The sequence below is a fragment of the Ochotona princeps genome, chromosome 19 (assembly GCF_030435755.1).
Source record: "Ochotona princeps isolate mOchPri1 chromosome 19, mOchPri1.hap1, whole genome shotgun sequence".
Lineage (NCBI taxonomy): Eukaryota > Metazoa > Chordata > Mammalia > Lagomorpha > Ochotonidae > Ochotona > Ochotona princeps.
The window spans coordinates 23,408,059-23,431,627 of record NC_080850.1 but is presented as its reverse complement, the minus strand read 5'-3'; the positions used below and the strand labels follow the sequence as shown (position 1 = coordinate 23,431,627).

Here is a 23,569-nt window from a genome sequence, read left to right as displayed (position 1 = left end):
GCACCCATATGGGATCCTATTGTGTTCAAGGTGAGGACTTTAGCTGCTAGGCCAGAGCGCCAGGCCCTATTTTTTGAATTTTGGTTAAAATTCTGGGTTAAAAGGAATCTGTGGCACTGTTAGGAATTTTTGCCATTAACCCAAGACGCCAGATGCAGCAAGTCACTCAGGAGGCTCTTGGTTCTTTACTCTCGGCTCTCCCCGGCTCTCAGCTCCCTCTCTCTTCCTAGGAGCCTTCTCCTGTCACTATGTCAGGAGACCTCTCTGTCTCTGTCCTCTGCGTTCTCTCCCTTCCCATAACCATCTTCCTCTGCCCTGTTTTCTCTTCTTTCCCACTGTCCTCCTCCCTCGCTGGAATAAAGACCTCCTGTCTGACTCACTGTGTATGGTATCTTGGGTTAATGGCAGAAATTCCTAACAGGCACTCTGTTTTTCTGCCTATGCTGGGAAGCAGCAGAGCAAGCTGATGTGGCCCATTAGCCCCTTGGTCCCATGGAGAAATGACTGACGTGCATCAGAATTTAAAAAAAATTCTACTGCATGCCTATGGCTTGTGCATCATTGCAAAGTGGGAAAATCATTAGCCAACTGGCCTAACTTAAGTTGTGAGTTAGGGACTAGCTATACCTGAATGAAATGGATACTTCGCATTTTTCCTTCAGGAGACAATTTAGTCCGTGTTCTTGGGAGAGATGACAGGACATACAGTGAAGTGGGAAAAGAAAATACCATCACCATATTGGTTGACAGGGGAGCATATCAACAGTACTGGGGGGAGATAACTTTACAAAGTTCCTGGGGACCATGAACTTAGCATAGCAGTTAAGACACCAGTTAAGACTCTCACATCGTATTTGGGCCTGTCCAGGTTTGGTATCTGGCTGTGGTGGCTGACTCCAGATTCCCACAAATGCAGACTCCATGTCATGGTGCTGGCTCAATTCATTGGCTTCCTGACACTCATAAAGAGGATCCAGACTGAGTTCACAGGGCCAGCTTCCACCTGCTTTAGCACTCACCCCCTGCAGACATTTGGGTTGTGAACTCGTGGATGGAAGCAACTTTCTCTGTTTCCCTGCCTTTCAAAAAGAAGTGTAAATTTGCTGGATAAGCAGAATTGAACATATTGGTGCAATAACAATTGAGAAATCCACACATAGCATTTTTCATAGTATGAATTTTCCAGGTATTATGAGAAACATGTCTTGCATTAAAGTAAACTCTTGGCTTCCACTCGGTGACCTTTCTTAAGTGCCCTCATACTTCTTGAAAATCTGTACATGCATAGGCATTCCTGGAAAGATGGGCTGATAACACCCTGCAGAGAAGGTGTGGCTTCCATGCTCATGCAAAAATCATTACTTATGAATGTTTTTCAATAAATGTGAATGAATTTTCTCAAAACACATTTCTGGATCCTGACAGTATGTATGCCCTGTAAGCAGTTCTGTAAAGCAAAGATGACTGCGTTATCTGCTGGGACTTCAGCTTGAAGGGGCAGACATGGCGTTCCAGGACTGTTCTGATGGTTTTTTCTTTTTTGTTTTTTGTTAGTCTTTCCTAAAGCCCAGCTGTCCTGTGTTGCTGCTCAGTTGCACACCCAGGCACACCCGGGGCTCCCTGGGCCTGGCAGGCCGCCCTAGCCAGGAGGTACCAGACCACAAGGCTCTTTAGAAAAGTCAGAAACAGACATTTTGCGAAGCCTACAGGAGAATCCATTTGCTTTCACAAAATGTAACAAAAATGTCAGTGTGCTTTCATGAGTTGGGTTTTTTCCATCCCTGTTGCTTAGCCAGAAGGCCCACAAGGCCATGTTCATGTGTGTGCTCAGGAGCCTCTGTAAGTCAAAGCCGAGTCATCAAGAGCACCTCTGTTAGCTGCTGTGGAGCCACCAACTTGGGAACACAAGGGGCTTTGAAGGTGCCACTGCCTCAGCCACGTCATGGCCCATGGAAACTTACCAGGCTGAAAACATGAACACCACTTCTTGTTGTTTTTCTCCAGGAAGCCTAATTGGTCTGTATAACTTTTTAAAACTTAAAAACACTTCCTACACACACAACAACTTTTTAAAAATTAAACCATATGCACACACTATTTCATTTTTAAAAGGAAAGGGAGGGAGATGTAGCGGTTGTCAGAGAGGCTCACGGGTTGGAATGCAGACAAAAGCTGTATTTCTACCAAGAACGTGGCAGGTATAGAGCCAGAGTCCTGTTAGGAGGCCAAAGGGAGCGTCCCAGGCATGATTTAAGGACTGAGGAAGAAGTGCCCTGTGTTTGAATGCATGCACACGATTTGGCCTCTCTTAATGTTCTTCTCAGTGGGGACATGTGCTGGATGAACTTGCTGAGAAGAGGAAGTGACATAATCCAGGCAGAGTACCTGACAGACAGTGAGGCTCAAACCAGCTAGCTATGACTGCATGTTGAAGTACCAGTTGTGTGTCTGGCTGGGATTCCCTTTAGTTACCACAGACCAGATAGGTCTGTTGGATCACTCCAGCTTACCAGCTGGGAAAAGTGAGGCCACACAGCTAACGGTATAGCCAGAAACAGAGCTCTGACAGTCTCCCTCCAAACCCACTCTTCTTTTTTTTTGTAAAAGATTTATTTGTTTTTATTACAAAGTCAGATATACAGAGAGGAGGACAGAACAGAGAGGAAGATCTTCCATCTGATGATTCACTCCCCAAGTGAGCGCAATGGCCGGTGCTGTGCCAATCCGAAGCCAGGAGCCAGGAACTTCCTCCAGGTCTCCCACACAGGTGCAGGATCCCAAAGCATTGGACCATCCTCAACTGCTTTCCCAGGCCACAAGCAGGGAGCTGGATGAGAAGAGGAACTGCCGGGATTAGAACCAGCCCCCATATGGGATCCTGGCATATTCCAGGTGAGGACTTTAGCCGCTAGGTGGTGCTGCTGGGCCCCCAAGCCCACTCTCCTTTCAGAAGATCCACTTCTGGCCAATCATGTCATGCTCTAGACACGACTTGACCCTCTGCATCCATTCCCACAGTCACGAGCTAGTCCTGGAGCTGACTTTGGAAATGGGTTCACTGATCATATCAACGAATGGGAGAGTCAGAGACCTAGCTCACCCTCCAGGGAAGCAGCCAAGTGAAGTCCAAGATCTTTTCTTCTGGGCCATATTCTGCCGCATCGCATTCTCATGCCTCATGTTTCAGGAAGGACTGAGCTCTTGCTACCTGAGAGGAGCCGGGATTCAGGGCAAGAAAAGTTCGGTCTGGTGCAGTAGCCTCCTGGTGCAAGTCCTTACCTTGCAACCAGCAAGATCCCATATACAACAGTTTGTGTCCTGGCTGCTCCACTTCCCATCCAGGTCCCTGCTTGTGGCTAGGAAAGCAGTAGAAGGCATCTCAAAGCCTTGGGACCCTGCACCTGTATAGGAGACGCAGAAGTGGCTCCAGGCTGATTGGCTCAGTTCTGGCCATTGCAGCCACTTGGGGAGTGAATCATCAGATGAAGAGATTTGTCTCTCCTCTCTGTAAATTTGAGGAAAAATTACATTTTGATAAGACTTATTTATTTTTGTTAGAAAGTCAGATTTTGTCTGCTGATTCACTCCCCAAGTGGCTGCAAAGGCCTGAGCTAAGCAGATCCGAAGTCAGGAGCTTCCTCTGTGTCACCCCAAGGCTTTAGGCTGTCCTCCACTGCTTTCCCAGGCCACAGACAGGGAGCTGGATCAGAAGTGGGGTAGCTGCACCCATATAGGATCCCAGCGGATGCAAGGTGAAGATTTCAGCCACTGGGCTACTTTGCTGGGCCCTCTGTTTTTGTAATGATCTTATTTTTGTTCACTCTTAAAGATTTATAGCCATTAAAGTCTTTTTGGTTCTATGGATGCAAGTTTTGAAGTCGTTTTTAGGGTGGATGTTGTGATGCAGTGAGTTAAGTTGCTGCCTTAAGGCAGCCCGTGTGAGCAGTTTGAGACCCTGCCACCCCACTTCCAACCCAGCTCTCTGCTTATGTACTGGGGAGAGCAGTGGGAAACAGCTCGAATGTCTCAGCTTTTGCCACTCACAGGGGAGACCTGGATGAAGTTTCTGACTTGTGACTTCAGGCTGCCCAGCATGGGTTGTTTGTTGGGGCCATTTTGAGAGTGAACTAATAAATGGAAGATATCTCTCAGTCTTTCCCTCTGTAAGCCTGCCTTTCCAATAAATGAATCTTTTAAAAAATAAAATACAAGAGCAACCAATGTCACAACCAAGTAGAAGTGAAAACTGGATTCTTTTTCAGTGGCGTCCAAAGTGGCATCAAGGGGCTGAGTTGTAGACTGCTACCCCAGTGTTATGATAGCCAAAGGACAGGGTTGGATCTGGTTGTGTCTCTATCTTCTTTCTGTTATCTGACACTCACTAAGTTCTGGAGATGTTTCAATTGAAGGCAGAAATCTGACTGGTTTGCACCATGGCCATGTTCCTTAGACTAACTGCTGGATGGTGAGGCATGTTTTGCCTCATCTGCATCAACTACCTAGTAGATTTTAAGGTAAAAAAAATTCATTATCTCCTCTTTGGTGTTCCGCATCCTGGAAATCTACCAGGTGCCATAGGAGAGCCTCAATTTTACCAAATCCTTCCACAAATGGGGATTCTTTTGGAGACACATCTTCCAACATGGCTCCAGATTTTTTACTGTTGTTGGCAAACCAATCCAACAACAGTGTGTTGTTGATCAGCTCTTGTTCCTGTGTTGCTTTTTTTTTTTTGTGTGAGATGAATTTTACTTTTGTTCTGTGATTAGGTAATTGTCTCCCCTGCTGTGCCTTGGCAGTGAAGAACATAACCCATGCTGTTACTTTCTTCAATTAACAGCCTCTACTGATTCTGTATCCAAAGCCTTCAGTTGCATCTTCAACTCCAAAACGGTGCTTACCTGTGTCTGATGAATTTCATCAGAATAGCATCCTATCAATTTATTACTGTGAATGAATTTCATGTTGGAAATAGCTTCAGTGGACATATAATAGATTTCTCACCACTATAGAATTTATCAGCTGATCTTAAAGCGTTTGACTTCAGTCTTTGATCAACATAGCAGATTCATATAGTTTAAGGTTAGCTGATTCTGCTAAAATGGCACCTGTCACATTCACTTTGTCTCCAGGAATAAACAGTTATGCCACTTTTCACTCCTAAATGGGCAAAATACAAGACAGATACTCTTATACTGTGTTGCTTTGGTAGACTCACATGGAATTGGAGCAGGACTTCTCCACAGAGTATGCCTAAAAGGAAACAAGTGCCATCTCCCACAATGACCCAGACTTGCTGTCATCCAGAAACAGTACTGGGATCAGGTGTGGTTAAGACGCCACTTGGCATGTCCACACCCTAGGTCAGTGTCCAAGTTTGAGTCCAAGTTGATAATGCGCACCCTGGGAAGCAGTAGTTCCTTGGATCTCTGCCACCTGTGGGAAGATCTGGGTTGAACTCTTGGCTCCTGGCTTTGGCCTGGCCCAGCCTTGGCTTTCTGGGTATTTGGAGAGTGAGCCAACAGATGAAAGATATCCCCTGCCCCCTCTTCCTTGCCCTCTTAACATCACTCCTTTTTTTTTTTTTTAATTTTAAACAACGAGGGTGGGTCTTGCCACACAAAGACACTGACATATTAATTGGTTTAAGAGATTAAGGTCAATGTTGACTTTGTTTCTTTTCCTCCTCCTGTTGCAGTTGTTTCACAGCAAACAGACCTTTCAGAGGTTCTTTGTTACAAAGTCTGAGTCTTTATTGGTAGATGTAGTAGCTTCCGGGTCGAAACTGTGGTTTGCGCGGAATTGACCTTGGATGTAGCTTCAAATTCATTTGCTGACATTGTTGCCCGTGATGAAATCTGGTCTTTGGGAGGAATGCTCACTGACCTGTTCCTGGTGCCCTTTTCATGGACCACCTCCAGGCTCTGGTGACCTTGCTGATCTTTCTGATAGCCCCCTTTCCTGTCAGGGCCACAAAGCTTGGTCACTGACTCCTCGTCTCCTCCTCTCCAAGGGCTGTGTTTTGGAGGGCATCAGCTGGGCCTCCCATATCCACACAGGCAACCACACCAGGCCCTTTGTTTGGGGCAGGTTAGAATTCTCCTGGGAGAGACTGATACATCATCTCACCTGGGCAAGAAGGTGTGACAGGAAGAGCCCTCTAAGTGGATCTGAGCATAGCACTCCTGCTTGCTTATTCTGTGAGCCTCAGCCATGGCCTTTCTGTCACCACACAGGCTCTACAGGCTGGGTAGGGGCCACAGCTGTTTAGCCCGCATTGTGGCTGCATCTTGTCACTCAGCATCTCCAGAAACAGGATGCCTCCTGTTCACTGCCACACAATGCCAGAATACCAAGGATCCACCACTCACGGGGGCCTCTCTGAGCAGGCCAGTTGCTCCTCACGGCAAGGCGTGGGGATGGGAACAGGTGAGAGTACTCAGCCCACGTTGCAAGGAAGCAGCAAGTGTGCAGCTCCAGTGCAACCTACCCTGAAGAACTGTGGTTTCAGTTTCAACTGCTCCTTATTTTCAAAAGGGCCTAAGAATCTAAGTGTCTATGGGAGATAACTTAATTAGTAAAGCTTAGCCACCAATTCATATTTTTAAAAGTCCAAACAAAAAATGTTTCAAATGGATATAACACAAGCATGCTTATTTCCTGGAATTGGGCCTCTGGCTCCCACGTTCTAGATAAGACATGAACTTTCCTCCCAGAGCTAATAATCCAAAATCCTAAATTCCTGCTTGGTGAGTCCTTGAATGGCTAGCCTGTCCTTTCTGGCATGCTTTTCTCATCTGTTAAGTGGGTGGTTGATTCCTTCATGGTCTGCCCCACAAGTCACTGAAACCCCTTGCAAGAATCTGGGCTTGACAGATGTGGCACAATAGGATACTTTCAGGAGCTCACCTAATCCAAAGATGAATACCTGTGCAGTATAGCCCCGACCTTCAGTGGGGCCACCATGTCTTGCATTTGGATTCCCTTGAAGATTTGCTCATACTGCAAGTTCCCAGGGAGAGACCTTACCCTTCCATCCGGAGTCCTGGGACCAGAGTAGGGTGGAGCCTCGCCCATCAAAACTGGCCACACATCAAAAAACTCCTAGGGGAGAAGAAAACAGTAATGACATGTTTTCACAACAAATCAAGGAAGAGAGGTGAAGAATTATTGCTGAGCTGAGTCACTAGTCCCTGAAGCCTGTAAGGTGGGAAGAGCTCCCTGGGGGACCCAGCGTTGGAAGGATGCTGAGACTTGTCATAACTAGAGGATAACCACGCCTGCCTCGAACACAGAGTGAAGGAGCAGACCTGGCCCATCATTCCCTAAAAGCATTAGGGCTGAGTTGGGACACCCTCATTGCTGTGGGATTTGGGAGAGAAAGTAGACTTTCAGGACTTACCAGTTTATTTTGACAGGCTAAGCAGGTGATCAAAGATCTGCCTAAAATAATGCCCCTTGCAGTATTACTTAGAATAGTGAAAAGTCAGAAGTTCCCAACAAGAGGGAACTTACACTAACTCAGTCGTGGCACGTGTATTAACAGTGATGTAGCAGATGCATGAGTGTTGCTTAACAGGTATCCATGATACACTGATGAGTGAAAAATGTGAGATGCCAAAAAAGTCATCTGACCCTCACTGTTTAATTATGTATTAAAAATGTTCAGGAAAAATGCATAGCTAAACGCTAGCAACTAATTTTATGTTGGTGATTGAGACTAGATGGTAACTTAATTGTGTTTTTTAACAAGATTCATTTAAGTGTAAGACAGGGTTACAGAGAGAAAGAGAAAGAAAGGAGAGGAAGATAAAGTTTTCACCTGTTTGTTTACTTTGAAAATGACCGCAATGGTCAAGGATGCCAGCATCCCAGTCAGTGTCTTAATATACTGTCATAACACCAGCCGTTAGATATGTTTTTCATAATAAACTTACTTGCAAGAACATACAATAGTGCCAAATATGAAAACCTTATCTGAGAGCCAACAGGAAGTGCTGACACCTGTAAGCCTATCAGTTATGAAAACAACAGAAGCGGGAGGCCGCTAGCCTGTAGCTGCCTCAGTTTTTGGAGCGTCTGTGCAAGAGAGCAATTTGAGATCACAAATGAAAAACTGCAGCCTCACTTCATATGTGAACAAAACCAAAATCTACTTTAGGAGTTATTGTCACAGATAGCAAAGTTGAGCAAAGTTTCAGCCAATCACAGGAGCCATCTGATCAGACCATGCCCATATAAGGACAGAGGTCTAGCTGGAGCCTATCAAGTGTTTTCTGTGGCAGTTGCCTGTGGATACAGCACTTTGAGCCTCTTCCGGGCCTGAGTGCTACCCCATTCCATTTCTCAAAATTGAGAACTTTGTGTTCTAACATTTTGATCTTTAAAAAAAATTTCATTTTTATTAGAAAGCCAGATATACAGAGAGGAAAGAAGGAGAAGATCTCCCATCCAATGAGTCACTCCCCAAGCAGCCATAACAGCCGGAGCTGCGCCAATCCGAAGACAGCAGTAGGGTCTCAAGGTTTTGGACCGTCCTCAACTGCCTTTCCAGGCCACAAGCAGGGAGCTGGATGGGAAGCAGGGCTGCTGGGATTAGAACCAGCGCCCATATGGGATCCTGGTGCATTTAAGGTGAGGACTCTAGCCACTATGCTAGCACGCCAGGCCCCTAACATTTTGATTTTTTTTTTTAAAGATTTATTTATTTTTATTGCAAAGTCAGATATACAGAGAGGAGGAGAGACAGAGAGGAAGATCTTCCGTCAGATGATTCAGTGACTGCAATGGCCAGTTCAGTGCCAATCCAAAGCCAGGAGCCAGGAACCTTCCCCAGGTCTCCCACATGGCTTCAGGAACCCAAGGCATTGGGCCATCCTTGACTGCTTTCCCAGGCCACAAGCAGGGAGCTGGATGGGAAATGGAACCATTGGGATTAGAACTAGCACTGTATGGGATCCTGGTGCATTCAAGGCGAGGACTTTAGCCACTAGGCCACGGCCGCCAGACTCAACATCTTGATTTTAATAGAAGATACCCAAGGACCTCTGAAGGAAACACAACCGCACAGACCCAGAAGAGACCGCTGAGGTCTCATCCAGGTGCCTTCTGCAAAGGTTTGCTTTGCACACAGAGCTGTTCAGCTGGTTTTGGGCTGAGGCCAGGTTAGGCAGATGTGGCCTCCAACCTCCAGGGCCCTCTCTGTTCACTCATCTGCTAATATTTAGGAACAAACAGTAATCTGTGAGCCATGCTTTACTGAGAATAGGAAGCCAAGCCCTGCTGCTCCTGTTTCCTTGCCTTTCATTTGTTTGAACATGTCTGTCCTGGTACTTCGCTCATTTTTATATCATGCGGAAGACAAACAGAAGAGACTCCATGTGCTCCATGAGACTCCCGCCCTATTGGGCTCATTGTTTAGACTCATGACAATAGGAAAAGTTCTGTTGTTGGGTAGAAGTATGAATAGTGGCCTCCCTAAGCCCTGTTTACTGTTTGTTACCAGACATTTAAAAGTGAATAAGACACTTTAAAAACTTAGTGTTTTTTCAAGGGGATGTTCAGATACACAGGTGCAGTAGTGCGCTATGTGGAACAAGAGCCAAAACAGCAAAGGAGGGCCCGGCTTTGAATGCACCGGGATCCCATATGGGCACCAGTTCTAATCCCAGTGGTTCCATCTCCCATCCAGCTCCCTGCTTGTGGCCTGGGAAAGCATTCGAGGATGGCCCAAAGCCTTGGGATCCTGCACCCCCATGGGAGACCTGGAGAAAGTTCCTGGCTCCTGGCTTCAGATTGGTGCAACACCAGCCATTGTGGTCACTTAGGGAGTGAATCATCGGACAAAAGATCTTCCTCTCTGTGTCTCCTCTTCTGTGTATATCTGACTTTGCAATAAAAATAAATAAATCTTTAAAAAAAAGATACAGCAGAGGAAGGAGCATGTGAATGCCAGAGGAGCCCAGAAGAATGTGTATCCTGGGCTGGTAATTTGCGTGGCTATGCACTGAGTGAATTCGAAACTTGTGCCAAGGAGAAGAGATATTATCAAATGAGGGGTTGGGTGGAGAGTAGTGGTCTGTCTGTGATTTCTCGCTCTGTCTTTCCTCCTCCTCCTTTCTTTTTTAAAATTTTTTTTATTAGATTATCTTTGAAAGGTAGCTAGATAGTTCACTGCCCAGATGCTTACAACACCTAGGGTAGGGCCAGACTGAAGCCAGGAGCCCAGAACTCAATGCAGGTCCTGTGCATGGGTGGAAGGGACCCAAGTGCTAAGCCATCAGCTGTTGCCCCCTAGGACACAGCAGTAGGAAGCTGGAATCAGAAGGCAAGTGAGGACTTAAGGCCAGGCACCCAGATAAGCAATGGGGGCTCCCTAGCAGCCTTCCCCCTTCCTCCTCCTCTTCCTGGCTTTACTGAAGGTGTTCGCTTCAGCCACAGAAAACTGACAAAGACCTCATACAGTTCCTCCATTTAAAGAGCACAAACCAAAGGTTTTCAAGAACCTTTCCACAGGTTCGTTGCGTGACTACAGGCAGCCTAGTTCACTTCTGACTGCTAAACCGTTTGATATTAGGAGATGATGGAATAACTCAGAAAGCTCATGTTTACACGAGGTCTTCCTTTTTGACAGGTAGTTCAAAAGAATCGGAGGACAGAACTACGTAACATAAAGTGACCTGAGGTTACAGCAAATTCGGTACCTTGGAATGGGATCTTTTAAATCTCAACACTCAGAAATGCTTTTGATTGAAAAGGAATCTCATTCACCTGAGTTTGTTTCATTGCAACTTCATAAGGGAAAAGTAAAGGGCATATTGCTAGGTTTGGCAATTTTGATATGATACTTAGAATCAAGAATATGCAAAAATTAGGGCTCGTGCAGTAGGATAAGCTGCTATCCATGATATTAACATTCCATGTGAGCCTCCCATGGTTTGAGACCTGGCTGTTCCACATCTGATCAGCTCCTGGCAAATGTACCTGGGAAAGAGGAAAATGGCCCACTGCAATCCACTGGGAGACCCAGATGGAGTTCTAGGCTGCTGGCTTGACCTGGCCCAGCCCTGGCAGTTGCAGTCATTTGGGGAATGAGCCAGTGGATAGAAAACTCATTCTCTCTCTCTCTCCCTCTCTCCCTCCCTTCCCCCTCACTTCCTCTTTTTCTATAAGTCTGCTTTTTAAATAAATAAATAGATCTTTTTAAAAAGATTATGCAAAAATCCACCTGAATGATTGCCCTAGAATCCAAGGTTCATTGAAATCACTGTGCAGCCCAACTGTACTAGAATCACTTGGGAGGCCAACTTCAAGGCAAAATTCAGAAAAATAAGTCCCAGTGTATTTGAAAATTTAGTATGTGAGAAATTGGCTTACCAAAATGCTGGTGTTGAAAATACCCATTGGGTAATGGGTAGACTATTCTTTTGTAATCAAATGTTCTATCTCTGAGCTATACCCCTTCTTGGGTAGATTATCTTTTTAAAAAATATTTCTTTATTTTTATTTGATAGGCAGATTTACAGAAAGGAGACAGATTTTCCATCCACTGGTTACTCCCCAGCTAATTGCAACAGCCAGAGCTAGCCCATCAGAAGCCAGGAGCCAGGGGCTTCTTCTCGGTCTCCCACATGAATGCAGGGGCCCAAGATTTGGGCTGTCCTCTGCTGCTTTCCCAGGCCATAAGCAGGAAGCTGGATTGGATGTGTAGCAGCAGGGACTAGAATGGGCACCCATCTGGGATTTTGGCACTGCAGATAGATTAACCTGTTGAACCACTGTGCCAGCCAATGGGTAAACCATTCTTTAAGTTGAGAAATATAATGGGAGGGTAACCAAAGTTTATCTCCAAATCATAATATGTTCATTTTCAAATTTCCAAATAAATAAGGATGGATATCCGGCATGGTGGTTGAGGTTTCCATATCCCATATCCTTGTCCCCCAATTTCTAATCTAGCTCCTGGCTAATGCACACCTCGGGTGGCAGGAGGTGAACCCTTCCACATGGGGGATACAGACTGAGGCCCAGGTCCCTGGCTTCTGTGTGGCCCAGCCCTAACTGTTACAGGCATTGGAGCCATGAAAGAGCAGATGGAAAATTTATCTCTCTCTGTCTTTTAAATGGAAGATTCAATATACTATATTTAGCAAAACCATAAAATACCAAAAGATAACATTATTATTTCAGATGATCTTTATAATATTAGGTATAGGAAAATATTTACTAAGTAAAATCCTGAACTCAGAAGCTATAAAAGCTATTTTAAATCTTACATATAATAAAAGATATCATAAGCAGAGTTAAAATATAATCCAGATACAGGAGAAAAATGTTTGCAGCATGCTTTACAGATATATAATCTGCTGTGTATATGAAACACTGCTATAGGTTGACAAGAAATAGAAAATTGCATTTTAAAGATAGATACATATTTGGGAGCTACATGGAAGAAGTAAAGTTCATAAACATAAAATGTTTACACAACCCCATGAATAATCAGTGGAAATACAACTGGAAAGAAAAGATATTACTTTGCTGTTTGCATAGGAAATTTTTTCAAAATACTGATGTTTAAAAAATTGGTAAAAGCTTTAAGGAATGGAATACTCAAAAATCAAAAATCTGGGAGAAACCAGAGTAATTTTACCCCAACTCAATTTCATAGATATTCTCACTTGAGTATGTAAATATTCAATCCCAAGGCTGTTTAATGTAACAAGTATCTTTAATTGCTCAAATATCTAAAAATTATTTTAACACACAGCTTTAGGGGAAAGGATAAATTAATTATGGCATGTTAATAAAATTTAAAAGAATTAAGGACATAGGCACTTAGGCTAGTAAAGACACCGTGTCCCACAATACAGTCCCTGATTCCAGCTCCTGACTCCAGTTCCTGCCAATTCAGACCTTGAGGAGCAGTGTTTTAGCTCAAGTGATTGGGTTCCTGCCAGCCAGGTGGCAGGCCTGGATTGTATTCCTGGCTCCCAGTTCCTACCCTGGCAGAGTCTTGGCCATTGAAGGCAGTCAAATGACCCAATGGATGGGAGTGCGTGCTCTCTCTCGCTCACTCTCTCTCTCCTTCTCCCTTTTAAATATATAAATATTAGAAGTGTTTTATGAAAGAATGAGATAAACCCACATGACCTACAGAACAAAGAGGATTTTCCACTTCTGTTAATGGTGACTTAATTGTTTCAGACAAATCCTCCAACTAGAATAATTATAAAATTTGGACAGTGTATACCTGAACATACATAATATATATATACACACACATATATATACATACATACACCATATACATGTATGTATGTATGTATATGGTGTATGTATGTATATATATGTGTGTGTATATACATATACATTTACTTGGAGAAATCATGAAACTGACAAGGCACAAGGACTTAGTGGACCAAAATCTCAGAAAAGAGGGAAAATCTGGAGCTATCAGCCAGACATCAAGTTCTGCTTTTCCTTTTGACCCACTGGCTGACAGCTGAGATGCTGTTGATGAGCTAAGAAGCCGGACAAAGCATACAGAAGACTCGGTGGGCAAGCAGGCCACAACTAGACTTCAGAATCTGCAAGGATGGGGGGTCCTTGAAAAGACTCCAGGCAGAAGTGTAGAAGTGGCAGTGAACCCCAGGAGGACTGCTCTCCACAAAGTGTGCAGACAAGCTTTCAGATCAGCTCCATCTCTGATGGGCTCAAGTAATCTGCCTTTACACTAGTAACTGGCCAGGAGTAAAGTCATCTGTTCTTATGTGGGAAATGACCAGCCCAGTGAGGCAGAAACAGGTAAACCAAGAGCAATGGGAGAGGTGGTTTAGCAAAGTGTCATTGAAAAACAGCACTGGGGACTTCACTGAACTCTGCCTTCTCAGCTGCCATGCCTACTCAACACCTGGCCCCCAACAAGCCTGATCCAGTTACTAACTGTGCTTCAATGGTCCTGGGAAGCCTTGGGCATACCAACTGTAGGAGAAGCTTACACTCAACATTCAGTACATGTTCTGAGAATTCCTGAGTTGGAAATTTTCTCTGCACTTTCCCCTTACCTAGAAATTACTTTTTAAAAAGGATTGATTTATTTATCTGAAAGGCAAATTTGCAGAGATAGAGGTAGAAGCAGAGAGAGAGAGAGTGAGTAAGAGAGATTTTTCATCCACTGATTCACTCCTCAAATGGCTGCAATGACAAGAGCAGTGTCAGTCTGAGACCAGGAGCCAGGAGCTTCTTCCATGGCTTCCACATGGGTGCAGGGGCCTACACTCTTGAGCCATCCTCCACTGCTCTCACAGATGCATCAGCAGGAAGCTGGATGGGAAATGGAGCTGTTGGAACTCAAATCAGCATCTATAACACCTTGAAGGTGGTGACTTAACTTGCTATGCCACTGAAGAGCCCCTAAAAACTTCTTTACTACCCACCACTACCTGTTCATTATCCTTATTCTCTCTTGTGCTCATTTTTCCAATAACTGGGGAATACACAGATGGTTTGGCTCACCTGTGCCCTGGACTGACTTTCAAGCCTAGTGTTCCTCTACTCAGTAAAGACGTGGCTGAAGTATCTGTGGCCATCCAGATTCAACCTGCCTTTGCCCTGCCTCTGACAACTCCAGACAGGATTCTGGGGTCCAGTCGGAGTCAGGTGCAACCTTCCTTGGCAGTGTCTGTCCCCGACAGTTTTCTTACCTTCTGTTTGGTCATGTCCAAGAGCCCCACGGAGTATCTGTCACAGTTGAGGAAGGCACGCACTGTGTACAGGGCTTTGTGGAACTGTCTCTCAATATCTGTAAGTTCTTCAAAGACCTTGCTCCCAGACCACAGCAGTATCTGAAGAAATAGCAGGGGAAAAAACCTTCAAAACTTCTGAGGCACAAAGCAGCAGCTCACTTAGCTGAAGAATATTGACAATTCTATAAGATTCTCTCAAGTTTAACTCCATGAATCCTCCCAATGACCTAGAGAAATAGGATAATTGGCATGGGTTGTTCATAAAATAATAGACACTAATTGAGTACTAGTGCTGTCTTGCTAGATGTCATTTACTATTGATAACATCTTTTGAGAGAGGCGTCATAATTATCCTCATTTTTTCAAATGAAAACACAAAATTGGGGAGATTAAAAGTGACTTGCTCAGGGTCTTAGAGCTAGAACATGGCTGGCCAGGGATTCAAAAAACCAAACTGCCTTGAGAATCTACATACCCTAATGCCCGCTGTTATATCCCGTAACACTAGCGTTGCTGGTCAGAGACTGTCCAGGGTCTCCCTGGCACCTTCGTGACCCTTTGCCCTGCCAGCACTGCTCTCATCATTGCTTTAGTAAAAGGAAATGTCCAGTGCATCCCTTAACGTCAAGGCCCTTACCTGGCCACGTCGAGTCTCGCAGTTGTGCAGGTAACTCAGGTGAAACACCTTCATAATTAGATTTGCAAAGTTGAGGTATTTGAGAAGAATCTAGAAATCACACGGCATGAAGGGAAGCAGTTTAGAAGGAGAAATTCCTCTTCTGGCCACTTCTATCATCAGCAAACATGAATATTTTAGAAACTTTCTCACAGACATTTGGGCAGAGTTGTAAGCTCAAGGAATTTGAGTATAAAATGTAGGATGTTGATAGTGTGTTAATTAAAAAAAAACTAGCACTTATTGAATTCGATGTCCCTCTGGGAAGTCACTTGTGTATGCTATCATATCATCACATGTATCGTATTATGTAGGTGTTTCACAGTCATTCCCATTTTACAAAGAAGAAAATAGGTTTGGAAAGCAACTTGCCCAAGTCAAACGACTGGATATTGACAGGGTTAGAGCAAGGATCCCTCCACTACTGACTTTAGAGGTCAATCTACTAACCATTATCCTGCCCAAGCTCCCTCAGACTTAGTGTTGGGGAAACTGAGGCCAGGCCAAATAACAAGGGTCCAGAGACTGGACAAAAAAGGAAAATGTGCAAGCAATTTTGCAGTGTCTTTACCTCTTCGTCTTTCTTGGTGAAGTGCGTTCCTTCCACTTTATTCACGGCCATGATGACAGCTACAACATCCTTCCCATTCATTATAGGGGAGGCCAGGATATTCTTGGTCTGGTACTCCGTGAGGTTATCCACAAAGTCACAGAAATGTTCATCCTGAAGGGAGTCAGAGACAAGCATAGGAGGAAAACGATGAGCCAGAATGACAAAACAATCCAGAATCCCTACTGGCAAGGGAGTGAAGACATTCCCAGCTCCAGTCCTTTAGTGGAAGCAGAACCCCTGAAACCCAGGAAAATAAGGTGGCCTGAGCTGTACCCACTAACAGCAGTGGACAAGGAGTGAGTGACAGGAGGGTGTCATTGACTGGGGAGCATTTAGAGAAGTTTTCTTAGAGAAGCTTAACAATTAGCCCCAGATGGAAACTCAAGTGAGAGCTGCAAGGGAGTTGGGAAAATACCTGAGTGCATGTCACAGTGACAACTGCTAGCCTCACCTTAGTGCCCCCCCCACCCCCAGCCTATGAGATGAGTGCCAATAGTAGCTCATCTTATAGGGAAAACTGTAACTCAAGACAGTTCATGGTGCATGTGTGTATGAGTTTAGAATCTGCCTCAAGTCTGCTGTTCCTCAGAGAAGACTGTACAAGGTTAGATTGGGGTCCAGGTCATTGGACGAAAGATTTTTTTTATTTTCAGTTTTTCTGACCCTCCAGTCCTAGTACCATGCAGCCAGTACAATGGATTTTTCCATAGTCCATAAATCTTTTTGCTATATTTTCATTTTATTTTAAAGGCAGAGAAAAACACAAAGATACAAGGAGATCTCTCCTTTTCAAGTTTATTCAAATGCCTACAACAGCTAGGCCTGGGCCAAGCCAAAGCCAAGAGCTAGGAATTCGATCCAGGTTTCCCACTGAGTGGCAAGGACTCAACAATCTGAACCATTACGTACTGCCTTTCAAAGTTGGCATTAGCAGGAAGCTGAAATTGGAGGTGGAGATGGGACTTGAAGGATTGAGGATTAGGGGAAAGTGGGTGAGATCACTGTTTCCAAATTTTCTTTTTCTTCTTCCTGTATCTGGAGGAAGGGAGAAGCTGTACCCAGCCTCCCATCTGCCTCAGTCCTCTCATCCCAGGATCTCTGAACAGAGCCAGAGCCACTGGTGGCTTTGCTGTCTTATGAGAGCTCTGGGGTTTGGGGACTCGTGCTGGGGGCTGTCAGAGCAGGCCTGAGATTGTGCATGTGTTTCATGTTTTGTGTTTCAGTCCCAAGGACGGGTGGGGAGGAGGAAAGGGTAGGCCCAGGTAAGCGTAGTGTGCACGTGGACTTGGTCTGGGGTCTTGCACCCGCAGCTGTGTCCCAGGTGAGTGGAGAGGTAAGTTCCCAGACCTTCATGCATATCTATGAATCTGTCTGTGATCTTGGGTCTCTGGTGGACAGGTAGAGCTCCAGGCCAGCATGCTACCCCACCAAAGGACTGGGCTTGGGAAGACCGGCCTGGGGAATTCATGTGCTTCCAGGCACAGGGACTATTGATTGATCAGGGAAGGGTGTATGAGGATGTGAAGGAGGAAGTATATTGCAGGTGAGGAATGGCTTCTGGGGGATTTCTACCGGCAATGCCATTATATTGCAAGTAAGCGAGGGAGCTGAGACCACGTGGTTTGGAGGGGGAAGCCGGAGGCTGGTGTCTTAAGTGACATCTTAATCACTACTAAAAAATCTGTCCCACCCTTTTGCAAATGTTATGAAAGCTTACTATGTGTCAGGCCTTAAGCCAAGCACAGGGAATTCAGGATGACTAAATTTTAGGCCACTCCCAAATAAGTCTGTTATAGTAATCCAGGCCCTAAGGGCTTGTCTCAAAGCTCTGGGTGTATAGAGGAATACACACTAACATACTCTGCCGCTTGGGAGATCAGAGGAAACTGCCATGTGGCCCATTTGGTTAGCACAAGGTAACAGAGCCTGAATTGTCTTCAATTCAAAGAAATCTGTCTCTGTGACACATGAAGCTTCCCAGCTCAGCACAGCTTGGAACACGAGCCAACCCAAACCAGCAGCATTCTTGCTGTTCTAAGAGAGGACACTAAGGTTACAGAGCCAATTCCACAACTCCCGAGGAACCAAATCTTCAGAACCTTTGCCACGATTCAGAAATCTAGCAGGATGCTTTACATCTTTTCCAGCTAGGGTGGGATGAAATAAGTAGGAGCTTTGTTGTCAGTCTCCAACCAGGTGAAGGGTAAAGGAATTAAGAAAAGCTGGCAGAGCTCTGCTGGAATTAGCATTTGAAGATTAACGAAGGTCTCCAAACAGGCATTAGCCAAGAGGAGTTTTCTGTGTCGTTCCCAGGGGTGCTGATGAATTCCAGAGCCCAGGTCTGGTTGGGGTTTGCTCAGATTCATTTCACGCAGTCAGCTCAGCACCCTGAGCGTTGCCAGCATCTGTACATACAACACTCAGTCCAACAGAAACCTTGTTCCCCTGAACTCTCTGCTCTGGAGTTCCCTCAAGCTCTCCCCATTCATAGGCATTTACACCATCAGTCACTGCCAGTCTGATATTTTCAGTCCATAAAGTGTCCTCAACAACCATGCCATCCACCTTCATACTGGTACAGAAAAAGAGGACTTAGAAGTAATTTAACTCAATGACTTGTGTTAAAGTCCGGGGCTGGCTAGGGAGAGCCTAGGGTCGTCGTGCATCCATTCAGTTAGCACGGAATGAGGGCCTTCCATAGGGAGATTCCAAAGAAAGTGCACATCAGGCAAAACCATGCATGGATTTCAAAATTCTTTACACTACAAGAAATTTACTTTTTCATCCCCCTTCCCATGAATGTTTTGAAGTCTCCCTGTGTATGCTAAGCATTATCCTGGGCCTAGGGACTACTCCAGAAGGGTGGCCTTTTAGCTCCATTCAGGTTTACATTTAAATGGAAGAGACAAACAAAATCAAACCACCACCTGCAGTGTGGGCATCCCATATGGGTGCCAGTTCCTGCCCAAGCTTCTCCACTTCCAATCCAGCTCCCTAATAGCATCCTGGGAAAGCAACAGAGCCCGACTCCTTGGGCCCCTGTATTCACATGGAAGACATGGAAGACATGGAAGAAGCTCTGGGTTCCTGGCTTTGGTCTGGCCCCACTCTAGCATTTGTGGCCATTTGTGGAAAGTAAACTAACAGAAGAAAGATCTCTCTCTCTCTCTCTCTTTCTCTCTCTCTCTTTTTCTCTCTTTTTCTCTTCAACTCCCTGAAACTCTGCCTTTCAAATAAGTAAAAAATAAACACTAAAGAAGAAGTAGTCCAAATGGAATGCTTCACATGGGCAAAGCTGGATTCTTCTCCAAATTCCACTTTAGTCCTCATAACAAACTCCAGGCAGTAATAGGAGCGGCAAGCAACAGGAGCTGCTAACGTGAGTCATTCAGTGTGCCAGATCGCTGATAGGTACGCAATGATTCTCACTTTTAATCCTCACAACAACACATGAGGCAGCTGTTATCGGTCCACTTTATACATTGAGGAATGAGCCCAGATAGGCTAGATGACTTGCCAAGGCCAAATACTTAGATTACAAGTTAAGATTTACACCCAGAGCTCAGTCCAATGCAGAAGATCTGAGCTCTTTGCCAGTAGATTGAAAATAACCTTTTTTTTCTTTCTTTCTTTCTTTCTTTTTTTTTTTTTAAAGCCTGGAGTTGTAGCAGAAAGTGTGAAATAGCAGAGTAATTAACACTAGGGACTCAAGGCCATAGTGTCTGGGTTCAAATGGCCAATCTGCCACTTTCTGTGTGACTCCAAGCAAGTTGTATAAGCTCTCTGGGTTTTAGTTTCATTATCCGTGGAACAGAAATGATAAGAGTTACAGCACAAGATTCAGTGAAATGAATGAGATGGTCCATCCTGGTGGCAAAGTCTAGAGAGAAAGTTGACTCCAATGTGGTTGGGTGAGAGAACAGCTGGTCCCTTCAGATGCCCAAGGGAAGATTAACCCCTGAGGGAGCCCACCCAGTATAGTTCCCACAGAGGCCCTATGACCTGCTTCTCTTTTATTTGACTTTTAGGTTATTATTTGAGAGGTGGAGAGAGAGCTCCTCTCCACTGGGTCATTCCCCAGGCATCCACAGGATTGAAGCCTGACACTAGGAACTCAATTCAGGTCACCTCATGGGTTCCTGGCTGTTAGCTTTGGCTTGGTCCAGCCATGGCTGCTATCGGCATTTGGGAGTTGGGCCAGTGCATGAGAACTCTCTGTCCTCCTGCCTCTCAACCACATACAAATTAACACATAAAAAATTTCAGGAAATTCTTGCCTAATTTGTTTACTGTGAGTCTTTTATGCCAAGTGTTAAGTACACACCTACCTTATATCAGACACAAGAAAGGCAGATGTGATCCCTGGCCTCTGGGGCTTATTATGGTCGATTGATTTAGGATAGACACTGTGACAGGTGAATCAGAGAGGGTGTCCCCTGGAAAGGGGCTTTTCACCTGCCATCTGAAGGATGAGTAGCAGTTGGCCTGGGCAGAGACTGTGGGGACAACTGCATTGCATCCTCTACCAGTTGATGTCCAGATAGGGGAAGAGGTTTGTTAGAACCTTGTTAAAACTACCAGTAGAATCCCATGAGACACTGGATGCTTAGAGAAAGAATGACTAGTTGTTAGCATTTCTAGAAATGGCCCAGCCAGTAGGCCCATCTCCTGGTGGGACACATGAAGAAAAATAGCATCACCCCTGTGATAGGCCTGCCAGGAACGCATCAGCCAAATTGACTCACCAAGAAACATCAAGCATGTTGATCTGTGCCCTTCTAAGCCACAAGCTTTGTGGAATCCTAGCATACAGAGGGACTGTTTCCTATTTCTGGAAACCAGAGGGATAACACTAAATGGTGCAGTTAGATAGATGGCAAAGATTGAGTATGAGCTGTTGATCAGATCTTCGTGTTGTGGCAATGTTATGTTTCCTGAGTTTGCTTGTTGTATTATAGATTCAAAAAAAAAAAAAAAAAGGGAAGACTGTTGGTCTGGAAGATACACAGTGAATTAATGAGGAATGAGAGGTTATAATGGCTATACCATCATTCCAAGTAGGTGGGGGAAATACAGCCAGCAGTCATGGCATGATGTGGCAAGATGTGGTGAATCTGGAGGTAAGAGATGCAGCTCTTTGTACTATTAGAAACTCCTCTGTGAAGTTGGAGAGCTATCTTCAGAACAAAAGTTCTACATCATTAAGTCCTGCATCAGGAGATGTTCTGTATCCCCTCCCCAGCCCAGCCTGGGTGACCAGCAGCTCTCATCCCCAGGCACACTAACACCCCCATGGCACACAGCCTCACTGTGCTCTCCAGCATGGGGAAGGGAATACCTCTTCTGTGTTGGGGACGTTGACCAACTTCTTAGAGTGCGCGACGTGGCCCACGACACCCATATCCAGAGGGAAGACAATCTCAGAGTCGGGCACCACCAGGCAGTCCTCCAGGACAGCATCTTTGTGTACGTTGAAGAGCCGGGTTGCTAGCTCAGCGACGCCGTTGCGGGTCCTGTACATGAACAGGCTCATGCGGTCAGCCTGCAGGAGGAAGCACAGCTTCTTCATCACGTTGAAGGTGCTTGTCTCAGCCTGCAAGTTTTCCTGGAAGTCCCGCAGCAAGTCAAAAATGATCTCACTTTCCTCCACACTGCTCAGGGTGTGGTAGTTGCTCAGGTCCACGGCAGGCTCCTTTGCTCCCAGCAGGTCCGAGAGCACCTGGGCCCGGAAGTGAAGGTCACAGTATTGTTTGGCAAAGCCAATGTTAGAGTCCAGGAACTTCTCTACCTCCTCTGCTGTCACCTCGCCCATGGCTGGAGATCCTAGGAGTTTTTTCCTTGGAGGAGCTGAAGCAGATGCCTTTCCAATCCAGGTGAGCGGCAGCCCTGCGAACGTTCTCTTTTGATTCAGCCTGTCTGGGTCTAGCTGCAAGTTACACAGTGAGGGCCACGTGGGAGCAGGACCCAGCTCAGGAGATTAAATTATTAATACTGCCCAAGAACCAAGATTATGAGGATCAGTATGTTCCAGAAACTTCCGGGCCCCAGATGCTAGAAGGAGAGAGCTCTGTTTTCACCTTGGACTGTAAGCGAACTGGGAAGAGATTTCTGTTCAGAACTGGGGCGGGACTAGCAGGGGTCAGCCACCAGTGAGGCAGAGGCAGCCCATGCTCAAACTGCCATGGCTAGGCATACTCACTGTCCCCTATTGCCCTTTTCTTAGCCATGTGTCCTGCAGTCCTGGATAGGAGGAGGTTTGGCCTCTCTCTCCAAGCAGCAGCAGCTCTTACTATCCATCCATATTTCTGCCTCATTCTCCCCCTTCCCCAAGCCTTCCCCATGCAGGCCTGCTGTTTGTGTGGCCACTGCTCAGCCTATTATCCTCATGAACATTATGGGTCTCATACCAATGGGCTTGCACTGAAATCTGTCCCAGCTTCAGATTTTTTTTTTAAAAGATTTATGTGTTTTTATTACAAAGTCAGATATACAGAGAGGGGGAGAAACAGAGAGGAAGATCTTCCGTCTGATGATTCACTCCCCAAGTGAGCGCAATGGCCAGTGCTGTGCCAATCTGAAGCCAGGAGCCAGGAACTTCCTCCAGGTCTCCCATATGGGTGCAGGATCCCAAGGTTTTGGGCCATCCTCAACTGCTTTCCCAGGCCACAAGCAGGGAGCTGGATGGGAAGTGGAGCTGCCGGGATTAGAACCGGCACCCATATGGGATCCTGTTGTGTTCAAGGGGAGGACTTTAGCTGCTAGGCTATGCCGCCAGGCCCCCCAGCTTCAGATTTTAGTGACTTTAATTTCAGCCTTCTAAGGGCACTCATTAAAATAGCACACCTGGTATGCGTGTTGTGTGGCATACTGGGTTATGCTGCTGCTTGGCATGTCTCACGTTAGCTTAGACCTGAATCCTACATCTGCTTCCTGTCTAGCTCCCAGCTAATGCACCTGGGAGGTAGCGAGGTGATGGCCCAAGTAGTTGGGTTGCTGTCATTCATATGGGAGACCAAGATGGAGTTCCTGGCTCCTGGCTTGGGCTTGCTCCTGCCCCTGCCCCTGCCGTGGTGGTCAGCTGGAGAGTGTAACAGGAGATGGAAGGCCTCTACTTTTCTCTGTCTCTCCTTCTCTGTCATTTCAAGTAAATACATAATTGAAGCAAACACATACACGCCTTTCCTAGTTTCTTTCTTTTTTAAAACAAAATAGTACGTATTTGCTGTGGAAAATACACAAAGTCAATTAACAACACCCTGAACTCTGCCATTCAAAGGTAATTGCCAGTTAAGAGTTTTCTGTTCTTCCCACAAAAGCTTTTTATTTTTAAGATTTCTTTTTTAAAAATGTATATAAAAGGCAGAGTTATGGAAAGAGAGGGGAAGAGATAGAGAGGAAAGAAGGGAGGGAGGAAAGTAGGGAGAGAGAGAAAGAGATCTTCCATCCACCCCCTAAACCTGGCTGGGCCAGGCTGAGCCAGGAATGTGAAGTCCTACCAGGTCTCTTTCATGGGTGCAGAGGCCCAAATACTTGGAC

General features: G+C 45.5%; 1 protein-coding gene across 1 annotated transcript in view; it reads right to left on the bottom strand.

Moving 5' to 3' along the window:
* The window catches only part of PDE6A (phosphodiesterase 6A), a 60,532-nt gene extending 38,385 nt beyond the window's left edge, over positions 1-22,147 (bottom strand). The window contains exons 1-5 of the mRNA XM_004587543.2: positions 21,372-22,147; positions 15,992-16,144; positions 15,382-15,471; positions 14,703-14,843; positions 7,030-7,104 (exon numbers count right to left, since the gene is read on the bottom strand). Of these exons, the coding sequence (XP_004587600.2) occupies positions 7,030-7,104; positions 14,703-14,843; positions 15,382-15,471; positions 15,992-16,144; positions 21,372-21,845 (933 nt within the window). The 5' untranslated portion in view covers positions 21,846-22,147. The remainder of the gene's footprint in view (positions 1-7,029; positions 7,105-14,702; positions 14,844-15,381; positions 15,472-15,991; positions 16,145-21,371) is intronic.
* Between the last annotated feature and the right edge of the window lie 1,422 nt (positions 22,148-23,569).